General features: G+C 41.3%; 1 protein-coding gene across 1 annotated transcript in view; it reads left to right on the top strand.

Annotated features, from left to right (window-relative positions):
* Nucleotides 1–721: 721 nt before the first annotated feature.
* Nucleotides 722–13452, top strand: part of LOC149209054 (importin subunit alpha-9-like) — a 271565-nt gene continuing 258834 nt past the window's right edge. The window contains exons 1-2 of the mRNA XM_089396272.1: nt 722–1026; nt 1491–1710. Of these exons, the coding sequence (XP_089252398.1) occupies nt 963–1026; nt 1491–1710 (284 nt within the window). The 5' untranslated portion in view covers nt 722–962. The remainder of the gene's footprint in view (nt 1027–1490; nt 1711–13452) is intronic.

Genomic DNA, 13452 nt, shown 5'->3' with positions numbered 1-13452 from the left:
GGTTGGGTCGAATAAATCATTATTTTGAATAAGAAAATGATTGAATTGCAAAAGGCGAAAAGCAGGAGGCTCGTGGTCCCATAGACTATATTTAGTCTCGTGGACGTTAAAATTTCATTCATTCATTTCATTCAATACACATATTGATTTAATGCCATGAAAAACTCCTAAAACACTCAAATTCTACCAATTAGATACCGAAAATTCCTATCAAATTTATTCAAAATTAACAAAAAATAATGAAAAAAACTTCTTATTTTGTTTTTTGTTTTTGTGGTTCACGAATCTCGGTGATCGCTACGTCCACAAAATATTTGCACCTAAAGAGATCACTGGAGCCTAACCATGAAGATGTTGAGAGAATTAAACCCATAACTTCTCAGTAGCAAAAGTGCATAACCATGAAGATGTTGAGAGAATTAAACCCATAACTTCTCCGTAGCAAAAATGTTACAATAAACTATGACCAATTAAACTTACCCTAATAACTAAAAGTTATAATAATTACTTTACACTACCTAAAATTAATTTAAAATTACTCTGCAACTTACGTGTAGTATCGGGTAATAATTTTTATCTCGTGGACCTACAGATGGGTGTGGCCGTCACGGTGTGTTTCCATAATCAACACCACATTACATTTTCTAAAAGGCGTGAAAAATACATGTTTTTCATTTGGTTTTGAGTTTAAATTAATTTGTAATTTAAAAGGGTAAAGGATCAACTTCATGGTTTTTGGAATGGCCGCAGCTCCCTGCAAGGATTTTTTTAAACACACAGCATATTCATTAGAGGCATTTGATAGACGACAACTACGTCTCTGTATATATAAAACAGCTATTGGGGAATATCAAGCATCACTTAAGGGAGGCCTTCTCCTGAGAATTGAGAGAACAGTGCACTGACCTGCACAAAGACCTACTTGAAAGCAACGGGACTTGGCAATTGGGTATATCTAAACTATGTCGCACATGGCAGGGGAGACTGGATTGCCTGCACACAAGCGCGATTCTATCAAGACACCAGGTGGGTATGTTATGTTTGAAAAGATAGCTTGTTTCTTTTTAAGAATTTATATTCTTTTAAATTTCACTGGTTTTGGTTTTTTGGTCTGCGGTCTATGTAACTACAATTGTTGGAAATCTATGATTAATTAATGTTGATGATCAGAATCTACATTTTTTTGTGGTCACGGGTCTCTCTCGAGAAATTCTTATATGGGTAGGATTTTTTTCAATGTCCTTGGAGTTCCTGGGGATTTTGTGTTATGGCTAGCTGCGTGTGCACTGTAAATTAGGTGAATAAAGCCATATTACATAAAGCAATATAAGACTAACAGATAATGTGAATATCAGGTTCTCTGTGATTTGTCTTCCATTATTGGTGTGGGCAGTCCCTTAAAATGATATTCTATCTAGCATATATTTAACAACTTTTTATTATCTGTAGTACATATTTTCCTAGAAATTTGACCGTGTTTTGATACTCAGTTGGGAATATTGCTGGACAAAGGAGGCGGCAGCAGGCACTTTCAGTCGGCAAGGAGAGAAGAGATGCAATGGTTCGGGCAAAGCGTCTTTGCAGGGTTGATGATAATGATGAAAGTACAAACATAGCCGACACGGATGTCGCTATGGATGATGAAATAGGAACCTTGGAGGAACAAACTGTTCGTACTGTCGAGGAATTGAAAAGAACAGCTTCATCTCTGTATGGCTTTTTCCTCTCATGTCGAGAATGAATTCTCTTCTATTTTTCGCTTTTTTGTCTATTTTTTATCAATAGTGACTCCATTTGGTTTTGAATTAAATTTGTTCTCAACTGTTAAAATATTTGGCCAACTTTGATCTCAAATGAAATACCTCCCTCTTAGTCGGTTACTAACATAAAGGAGGTTTTTTATTTAGTGATTAAAGGAAGGAGTTACTTCACTGAATAAGCAAGGTCGTGGTAGGATAGTAAGTGACCTGAAGGGGGTTTGTTGCTTCTGGTTAAAACAAGGAGTTTATACATTGAATAAGCAAGGTCCTTGTCGAATAACTTGGCAGTTAGAGTCACACACTCTGAGCGTCGACTTGAGTTTGGACCTTCAATAAGTAACTTATTTTGTTCTCATGGTTAAGCTCCTGTGGAGACTAGTTCCTAATGGATATGATCTTTATGTTCAGCCCTTTTGTTGATGAAGAAGAAATGATTGAGCTCCATTCTAATCTGTGCATCCATATGCGTCTGTGTTTGTTTCAATCTCTAGCTTGGCACGTGTGCTAGGAATGCCTACTTCAGTAATATTATCCTCCCTTATGGAGATAGGTTTGGTTCGGCCATAAACAACGGTATCAGAGTGAAAACAGATCTGCTCTGTAAATTGTAGAAATGTAGATCACCACTATAAGTGGAAACAACAGGCGATGGTAGGCAAAGTATGGATATGAAGATTAAGCGTAAGGATTTGCAAAGGAAGGTTTAGAAAAATGATTCATCACAAGTTTGAGGGAGTTGAAATAACAAGGAAAACTTATCTATAATGGTGAGTATTTGTTATTCTTGATCTTTTTATTTTTGCAAGTTGAGCTTTGCATTTAGATGCAAAGGATTGTAAAATATCATGAATACATCAGAAAGCTTCTACTAAAAATTGTATGACACGAAGTTAAACCGCATCATCTTCATAGACATTAATGTGTCCAAGACATAAAAGGATGCTCACCGCATCATCTTGATTGCACCGCTGCTCTCTGTCTTTCGACTGCTCCTGATGACGGGTGAAGAATTCAGTTGAAACTTTGGGGCGAAAAGATCTTATGCAATGAAATCCATAAAGCATACAAACAAGGATACTCACAAGAAACAATGACTTTTATGATCTTGTTGGAAATTGATTTTAATGCAAATGATGATCTTTCCTATATGTGTGATAATCTTTCCTATATGTGTGTGTGTGTAGGGAATATGTATATATATGTGTGTGGGTGTGGGTGGGTGGGTTGGTTGGAGGGGAAGGGGGATACTAAAAACCTATGGATGTCGTGAATACTTAAATACAACTTTAATTGAAAATGTATGACTTGATATTATACTCGTGTGAGCTTGAGAAGCAAATGGTTTTAATGTTTTTCTTACATAACAAGGATACCTACAGGAAGCAAAAGCTTGCCTGATATTGATGGAAAATTAGTTTTGGTGAAATGAGTATTGACCTTAGTGGTTGGTGGGAAAGGAAGGTGATGAAACCAAAATTCATATGAGAAGTTGAAACCCTCAAAGAATATGAAAATCAAAATCACTTGAGAGATGAAGAAGTGCTTGTGGAATTATGCACTAGCTAAGATTATGAAGAAGTGTTTGTGGAATTACGCACTAGCTAAGATAAAATCTGAAAATCATGCCCTGATTTTTCTCGTATTCATTGGAGAAATCTCTGCAAGAACACCCAAACTTTTTTGGAAATCATCGGAAAAGTGTGCAGCTACAGGAATTTTGGAGCACAGGTTTGCAGGTTGAGCACACATGGGGAGGGCCGAGACTTGTGAGGTCGAGTTCTAGCAAGTAGGACGTGAGTTTGGGGAGGTTGTGAGGGTTTATGCCAGACTTGGGAGGTGGCTGAGTTGCTAGAGGACCAGCACAGCTGCATGCCAAATTTCTGAGGAGCCGAGTTGCCAAGTTCCATTGCTGTAATTTTTGTGTATTCTCTGTGTGTCGATTTCAATGTTAAAGGAGGCCCTAATCTTTCTGAGTAATAGAAAAGCGAAAAAGAATTTGTTGGGCATATTTTTTGCTATGTTTTGTGAGCGATTTTCCATTTATTTTCAGCTACAAATTTTATTTAAATTTAATACTAGTGCATTCATTTTCAATAGCTTTTAGAAAAAGATTTTACTGGGTGAAACATCTCCGAGCATAAAATAAATTGCTAGGAAAATCAAATCAGATATGGTATTAGAAAATTAACATTTCATTCACTTGATCCACAAATCAGGGGCTGTATTAGACCTTGACAATTATTAGAGAATCATGACGGACCACACTTTCTCCAAGCTCTATGCTACAACTCTTCATCTTATGTTATACGAGGAGCTTGAAGTGGACACCTTCTAGATAGAGGGTAGGCAGGATTTAGATCCGGCACTGTTACCCACCACCCACCAAAATTGGTAACCCTATAGGAGAAATATTTTATTGCCAGCCAGACAACAACCCTACACATTTGCTCATTAATGATTACATGCTGGTTTTCTCCACCATCTGCACCAGTCATACACCTCTCACCATCCGACATTCCTCTTGGATAAAAGTGGGCTACCACAACAGTTACTTTGATCATTTTGCAATCAAATGCTTTTACTTAAAGTTTCGAGCATTGAGTATGGATAAAGGGGTGATCTAGATGATTGACTGATCTTGACTATAAACTCATTCTCTCACCTTACCAGCGGGGTTAATCTTTAGCCCTTGTCTAGGGGGGCCTCCCCTAAGGCCTTAGGGTTATAGGAGAGACAGTACTTGGAAAACTTGGATTGAAGTAGCGTGTGCATTCTTCTTTTGCATACTTAACATTTTCCATGTCACATCATTTCCTTTGATATCATCTCCATTATTTGGGTAAACTGTCATTGGTTCATTGGGATTTGGCACTCACATATCCACACACTGGTGTTGGGCCAGAAAACATCACCATGGAGGTTGATGTAGCTAAAAGTATGAAAAAGTATAAGATGGCCACAATGAAAGAAAAAAAGTCAAAATGCAAAAGAGGCTAGGACATAAGTTAGCACATGGGAAAAAGCCTAGCATAAGCTCAACCCCCCTTATTAGCAATCATCTCGTTCTTGAGCACTTGCTGCTCCATCTCTTCAAACGGAACCCTTGCATGTCCCAAACTTGATGAGCGAGAAATTGCCTCATCTTCAGGGACAAAACAAATGCTATAGAACAAGCTTTGATCCTTGAGCTATGCATCAATTAAAAAGCATTATCAAGAAGAAATAAAAGGCTCACCAAAGGGGTGGAAAAACCAGGCAGAGGGGTAACTCATGCCTCCACGATTGCTCCCTCCATTACATCTATACACTTAGGATGTGGACTCTCATTAGCTGGTCCCCTGACCATGGCACTTGGCCATGAAGTCCTTCCCCTCCATTGCCACCTATTCTCACTAACACCTATGGATTGAAGGGTTAACCTTGGAAATGCCACCTCCCCTTGGGGGCTGGAAGCACCTAATAGGGTTGACTACTTAGCCACCCCTACAAAGATAGGGAACACTTTTACGGGACTTGGTCTAATTAGATATTTGAAGGTTATGCTGGTTTGAAGTATTAATACGGCCTTAACACTTAAGTATGGTCCATCTAGATGCATTTATGATCTTAATTTATAATGAATGGTTTCTTTCACTTGAGTTTGAGATGGCTTTGTCAGGTGGTCCAAAGTAGCTGAAGTCTTGAGGGCACCCTACTTGTAGTGTCCTTGGCCTCTAGGCGGGCAACACTACGCCCCTTCTACCCAAACTTTGTCTAGTTTTCATCAACATTTTTGCGGAACTTTATTTATTCACAAAATTTATTGGCAGTCTTCATGCATATAATTATAACTCAAATAACACATAATCGTTAATTATTGCACAACAAAATAATAACAGACATTTGTACAAGGAACATGATTATTTATCATATGAAATTCATAATCATAGTCGAGAGTAGAATTATCAGAAACCCAAAATTAACAAAAATAACAACAACGAATTACATAACCCAAAAGCCAGAGTTTATGGCCATTCTACACATAAATTGTATAGACATAATAAGCAACGGAAATAAAAGAACGTTAACAACCATTAAGCCTGAACCTATGAACTAGGGTTTAACAATAAAAATAGTAAATAAACGTGGCATGCGATACTCAACAACCACAACAAATACTTGAGTTGCTGAAAATTGGTAGCTAAGGGATGAATTTCCTTGAATAAAATCTCATTTCTGACTATTCTAGAGTAACTTTCTAAAAATAGAAAGTCATGTCTATCATTTCAAGCATGACTTTCGAAAAATATTAAATCACCTTGCTTCAATTGGTAATCAAGTATAGACGATGGAAAATCACTTAACTTATCCTTTTTTTTTTTTAACGAAAACGGGTATGGGATATTTATATTCCTGTTGGACTGAAAGCCAGTAAACTGATTACATTGAGGTCACCTGTATTCTGATGCGGGTCACTTTTGTGAGTGAGCCTGCATCTTATTCTTACAAAGTTCTTCTTTGATCTAGAGTGTATGATTTTTATTGTTTTCCCCCACTTGGAGATACAGACGAATTTCTTTAAAATGAGGCAATAAAACATTGGAGCCTACAGGTTAGGGGATGGGATCCCATGAATCTTCTTTATCTTCCTGCTTGATTCCTGCTGAGAGGAGAGTGGCCTTATTGGCCTCTTTGTCCGCCTCTTTATTGAGGGCTCTTAGCACATGAAAATAGTCTAAACTCTCGAAGCATTTTCCAATTCCCTTGATTCTAGTTATCAGTCTAGAAAGTTTAAGATCCTTCACTGCAGTGCTGGTTTTCAATGCATCTATTATAACTTGGGAGTCTCCGATTACATTGGCTGTCTCAATACTTGTGTCTTGGAGGATCTTGAGGCCTTGGTATAGAGCTAGAGCCTCAGCTTGCACGCTGGTTGTATGTCCAAGCCCCCATGCGAAGGAGTGAATTATTTCCCCTTTTGGGTTTACTATGACTCCTCCTGCACCAGCTTTGCCCGGGTTTCCCTTTGTTGCCCCGTCAAAGAAGAGGGTATGTCTTGAAATCGCTTTGAGCCATTCTTTAAATTCATCTTCTGATTTCCTTATGTGCCAGTTTTTGTGAGGTGGGGCAGCTCTGTTCGCTGGATGAAATTGTAAGCCAATGTTTGAACCCCAGGAGATATCTTGAAGACTGAGATTTGAATCATCTTTAATGTCAGCAAGGCATTCCTTAATTTGGCTTTTAACTTTGCTCTCTATAACCTTGCTGTTCTGGTTTGTGTCCCTGAATAATCTTCTATTTCGTTCAAGCCAAATTTGCCAGCAAATTATCTTTGGTAGAATGCCCCAGACTGTTTTAATTACCTGGTTTCTTGGCGGTTGACTTGGATATCTGGCTGTCCATTTTGAGAACATCTCCACAATGGTGTTTGGCATTAAGAAGGTGCAGCTCAGGTTCTGCACGAAGGAGCTCCAGATTTGCTTGGCAAATTTACATTCCAGCATTATATGCACTGCTGTCTCAGAATTTGCCTTGCACAGGTGGCAAATAGAGGAACCGTAGATCCCTTTTCTTTGCAATATGTCCTGTGTGAGAATGCGTTCATGGCAGAGCTGCCAGGCAAATATATCAGTCTTCGGCCAAGAGGGAGTGCGCCATACTCCATGCCATGGTGCTGGATCGGGCGACACATGAGGTTTCTCAAGTAATTTTCTGTATCCATTGGCGACTATGTACCCTTTGTCGTTCATCCCCCATCCCTTTTTATCCTGCCTGCTCAACTGTGTGGGGGCCAAACCGTGAAGGTGCTCTGTCAGCGCATTCCAATATGTTCGCAGATGATCTGGCACCGTCTCACTTTTCCAGCCCGCCCAGTTCTCGTCTTGCCACCGTGAGATATCCCAGAGTGTGCGCAGCCCGTTGTATTCCATCCACCTGCGCAGTTCCCTGGTGACCAGTCTAATATCCAGAGGCTCCTTATTCATAATACGATCAGTCCATATGTTTATCCTTCTGCCGTTTCCGGGGACCCAATAAGAGTGCTCTCTGATTAGGGGGCCTGCTTTAGCGAGAATTTTGTGGAATGCTGAGTTCTGTTTGATGAGAGGAGAGTTCTGAGCGTGAGTTTCATTTTCTAGACGTCTTAGACGAGATCCCCTGAAATATTTCTTCCATAAGGCAAGCTGTGCCCAACCTGGTTTGGGCGCAATGATCCTCCAAATGATCTTTGCTGCAATGGCCACGTTCTGGTGACCTATGCTTTTGAAGTTCAGGCCACCTTCCCACAGTGGCTTGGCTATTGTTTCCCAGCTGATGAGGGGGATTTTCCTTTCATTTTCCTTTCCGCCCTTCCAAAAAAATCTGCGCATGAGCTCCTCCATCTTGTTCAAAATGGTTAGAGGGGCAAGGAGACCTGCAAAATGGAATATGGGTAGACTGGAGAGCACAGATTTCACTAGAACAGTCTTGCCAGCAGCGTTGAGCCAGCGGAAGCCCCAGGATTGAATTTTAGTTTTGAAATTTTCAAGCTGTGGTTGCCAGTCTTTGACAGTGAGCCTTTTATGGTTGACCGGAAGGCCTAGATATTTAAAAGAGGTCCAGGATGATGAGTTAGCAAAGTCCAGACACCTAGATATAGTAGAGAGAACCCTTGGCGGGGTATTCCAGCTATAAATGTGACATTTATTCTTGTTGAGGGCACTGCCAGAGGCCTTGATGGAGACATCCAGGGCAGCTTTGAACTTGGAGGCGGTGGAAAAGGTGGCGCTGCCTAACAACAGGGTATCATCAGCAAATAAGGCATGATTTAAACTTTTGACTCCTCTAGCTATACACAAGCCATTGATTTCTTGATCATGCATTTTTTTTTCTAACAAGAAGCTGAGGACAGAGGCTTGAATGACAAAGAGCAGGGGGGAGAGAGGGCATCCCTGCCTGAGACCCCTCGAGGCTTTGAAAAATTCTGTAGCTCTTCCGTTTACTAGGGGGGCAATCCAAGGCTCTGAAATGGCAGCCTGGACCCACTTTATAAATTTTGCCCCAAAACCAAATTTATACATGACTTTCAATAGGAATCTATGATTGACACGATCAAAAGCATTTGCTAGGTCGAGTTTGATCACCATACCTTGTTCCTTTCGGTGGAGACTTGAATGTATTGCCTCTTGAATGAGAGTGTAGTTGTCCACGATTTTCCTTCCCTGAATGAAACCTCCTTGGTTTTCCGGGATTATTTTTGGCAGGATGGGCTTCAGCCTGTTTGCAATGACCTTGGTAATTAATTTGTACCCAATGTTGCAAAGCGAGATCAGACGAAATCTGTTGAAATTGTTGGCTCCTTTTTCCTTTGGTATGAGAGCTAGGAAAGCAGAATTTGTGCTGCCTCTTATTTTCTGAGAATTTTGAGACTTTTGTACCATTTTAAGAAGGTCCTTTTCCACAATTGGCCAGCAAACTTGGAGAAATCTGGCTGAGAAGCCATCTGACCCCGGGGCCTTGTCCGGCTCCATGTCAAAGAGGGCTTTTTTAACTTCCTCTTTTGTGATTTTGGCCTCTAGAGCCCTATTCATACGAGGAGAGATTGCTTGCGGGATAATGTCTAGCAGCTCTTGGTGCTGGAGCGGCTCGTGATCTTCAGTAAAAAGCTTTTGGAAATGTAAATAGGCTGCCCTTTTGATGTCTGCAAATTCCTTGTGCGTATCATTATCTTCCTTGATCTCAGAAATAGTGTTGAAGCATTTCCTAGCTTGGGCTTGCTTATGGAAAAAGCTCGTATTCCTATCTCCTGCTTTTAGCCAGAGGTTCCGCGATTTTAGTCTCCAATATTCTTCTTCGGCCAAGCAGGCTTTATGGTAGCGCTGTTGAAGATTAATTTCCTGGTCCATCATCTCCTCTGTAATTATGGCGCTCTCCATGCAAGTTTGATGAGAGGCAAGGGAGGATTTCATGACTTTCCTTTCTGATGCTGGATTTGAAAGGGTTTTTGCCCAGCGTTTCAAGACTCCTTTTACCCTTCTGAGTTTTTCCTCCCAAATGAAGGAAGGTGAGCCTTTAACTGGTTGGCTCCAGCAGTCTTTGATTGTTTGCATGAAGACGGGCTCCATTACCCAGAGGGGGCTGAATCGGAAGGGGATGGGTCCCAGATCTGAGTGGGCAAACAGCTCTAGCTTTACCGGCCTATGATCCGAGATGCTGCAAGGAAGAATATGCATTCTAGGTTCTAGACCAAGTAGCAGGAAGGAACTTTGGATGAAAAATCTATCAAGTCTGGCAGCTATATGCCCAGGACCTACTCTTTTGTTAGACCAAGAGTACTTACCTGATGAGGGTTTGATGTCTAGCAAGTCCCAATCTTGCAAAAGATCCTCCGGCCATTCTCTTGTCGGATCTCGAACTATGCTTCCTCCCCTTTTCTCAGATGAGTGGAGAGTGAGATTGAGGTCTCCAACAATGATTACATTTTCCAGACTTATCAGATCTGCCTGGTGTTTTATAGTTTCCCAGCATTCCTTTTTCTCCCTTATGTTGACTGGAGAATATACATTGAAGAGAGTAATGATTTCCTTTGTGTCGAGATTCTGCATTTTTTGCATCAACCAGTGAGTGTTGCTTGCTTCATAGCTGAGTGCATATTTGTTGGGGTTCCATAGAATTCCGATCCCTCCTGAAGCACCCCTGGCTGAGATTGCTCTTGCTTCGCTTCTGGGCCATAAATTTTTGCTAATTTGCAGGAAGAGTTTGTCTTCCAGTTTGGTCTCCTGGATGAGAAGTATGTCTGGGGCTTCTGTTCTTGCTAGATTTCTTATGGCTTCTTCCTTGACTTTGCTCCCCAGGCCTCTACAGTTCCAGGAGATGACCTTCATTATTTATGTTTCTGGTGGGCTCCCTTGGAGCCTTGGGGCTGATTTTTCATCATTTTGGGCTTTGAAGCGAGGAGCTTTTCCAGCGTTGGTTGGCTGCCCTGTAGCTTGTCTTTGTAGGTCTGCTGCTCTCTTTTCTCTTTATCTGTTTTGCGCCCTCTTGTTGATCTTCTTACCGAGGTTTGGGAATCTCCTATTTCGCCTTCTTCTTCTGACTCCTCTATTTCTTGATCTTCTTCTTCGTCTTCTGGGTCCGTGTCTTTGGGGTTCTCAGCTTCTTTTGGAGAAGCTGGAGGTGAGCTTTTCCTTGAGGATTCTAGCTTTTGGGTCTCTGCCTCTGGAATGTCTTCTGTCGGTTGGCTTAGGAGGATAAATTTGTTTTCTTGCGTCTTTTTTGTAGGGGGTTTCTGGGCATCAGATTTGCCGAATAGCCCACCCTGCTTCTGTCCCTTATGATTGGCCCTAGTTCGTCTTACTTGATTCCATCCCTCTTCGTTTCCTTTCTCTGGCTCTGGGTTAGTCGGGCAGTTTCTAGCGAAGTGCCCATACACATGACATTTCCTGCATTTGGAAGGCAGCTGTTCATAATCCAAGATCTGCACGTGGGACCAGCTGCCTACTTTGATTTTGACTGCTTCTGGTAAGCCTTCCTCTAGATCTACCTCCACGCAGATCCTGGCACAATCGTACTGATCCTTGTTGCTTGCCCGATCAATGAATTTCCCGAGGGAGTTGCCGATGTGTTTCAAGGAGTCCCAGTTCCAACAGTGAACCGACAGATTTGGGAGACGAACCCATACTGGAACAACCTTGGGGACATCTACTGCTGGGTCGAAATCCGGTGTCCATTTATTCAGGTAGAGACCCTGAGGACCCATGAAATACGGTCCATTTCTAAAGATCAGGTCTTTGTCTTCTCTGGAGGTGAATTCAAATAGGAAAAACCCTTGCCCTAGAAAGTAAGAGGTAACACTTTGACTGATCAGAGGTGCCCAGTTCCTGTTAACCCATTGCTCTGTAGTTTTCGGGGATGGCCACAGTCCTGTGAATTGGCCAATGAGTCCCCGATCCGCCAGTGACAGAGCTACCTGCATGGGAGTCTCCGGGGGCAGAGAGATCTCTGGAATCTCATCTATTTTCTTGACGAATCTGGAGGCTTCATTTCTTTTTTTCGGAGGCAAGCCTGCCAGGAGCTGGTTAAAAGCCTCAGCGGCAGGACCGGGGGGTGGATCTTGGCCCTGGGTCTCCATCAAGCTTGAAGTCGGCCGCCACAGGGGCAACGCAACAGAGATCGCCCCCTAGCCAGAGGGACGGTTAACTTTCAAGATCCGATCAGGTCTGATTCAAACTGGCATGATCCGATCCGATCTGAGGTTGAGGAGCCGACAAAGAATCGAGGTGGATCGCTGGGATAAGGGCCCACAGGGGGCAGGTCCAAGAGCCGAGGCTCGTAGCAGGAGTCTGGTCGCGCTCTCCTCAGCGAAGTCAAGATCCGATCAGAACTCACTTAACTTATCCTTAATCAATCTCATTTGTTCAATTTTTATTTAATCATCAATATTGTCATTATTATTATCCTTATGATACAATAATATTACTACTTTTAAAATGGAAATACATTTCATCTCTCCTACTTGGCACTCAATCATGCCACTTCGTACCTCTCTCTCTCCTTGATGGCACTCATACCCCTCTCTCTCTCACTTAATGGATTCATTGCACTCCTCTTACACTCTCTTATGCACATTAAAAACTTGTCATAGCACTCCTCTTACTCGCATTAAAGTCTCGTCATAAAAGATTCCTCTTATGCTCTCTTCAATGCATTAGTTACACTCTCTCCTTCAAGGCATGCATACTCCTCTTTATGGCACGAGTTACAAAGGCATGCGTGCTTCCTTAATGGCATGAGTTACAAAGGCATGTGTACCTCCTTAATGGCATGAGTTACAAAGGCATGTGTATTTTCCTAAATGGCATATATAACTCCCTTGTAAGGCATGTGAGTTACTCCTCTCCTTCATGGCTCGAACTCCTTGCTCCTATATATATGTGCCTCTCATCTTCACTCTTACTCACTTGTGCATTGTGAAAGGAGACTTCGAACTTGTGAAAGAGAGAGTTGGAGTGACTAGTGAAGTATTGAGAGAGTGAGAGAGGGACTTGGAGAGTAAGAGCTAAACTTGGTGAGCCAAAGTGATTCAGTGTTTGCATCAACTCAACTATCAAAGGTCTTCTTCAAATTTGGGGGAACTTCTTCATTCTCTCATTGTATTTTGTTTCTTTGTTGAACAATTGATTTCTAATAGAAGAAGAATCTGGTTGGGTTTTCCCCTTATGGGGTTTGCCTTGGTCATTGGACCTAAATTTCTGTGTTTCTTTGTGTTCTTGGATGTCTTCTATTTTACATATGGTTTATATGATGTATGTTCTATCTACAATTTCTTAACTGAATTTGCAGTTGGAAGAAGTTTTATTTTTAAGTAATTGTTTCAGCATAGAACATTAAGCTTTCAACATAGTATCAGAGCTTTGGTGAAGACAAGTCCAAGAAGTTGAGAGCTTCTCCTAGCTCATTTTCTGCTGAAATATCTCTTGTTGTCCCTTCTAGTTGCAACTTATTTTTTGCTGAAATATTACTTGATGTCCCTCCATATTTGCTGTTGAAATATCTGATTTGCTACTGAAATATCTCTTCTCATTTGCTGCTGAAATATTTCATTTACTATTGAAATATCTCTTGCTGTCCCTTCCTATATGCTGCTGAAATATTACCTGCTGCTCCTTCTACTTGTTGATAAAATTTGTTGAGCAGATCAAGATGTCTTTCTCTTACTTTAAGAATGAAGAGAAGT

Source organism: Pinus tabuliformis, chromosome 1_2 (genome assembly GCF_031772625.1).
Source record: "Pinus tabuliformis cultivar Carrire ecotype Pingquan chromosome 1_2, CPIR1, whole genome shotgun sequence".
Classification (NCBI taxonomy): Eukaryota; Viridiplantae; Streptophyta; class Pinopsida; order Pinales; family Pinaceae; genus Pinus; species Pinus tabuliformis.
Note: the sequence above shows the minus strand (reverse complement) of the source record. Positions and strands in the feature narration are given on the sequence as shown.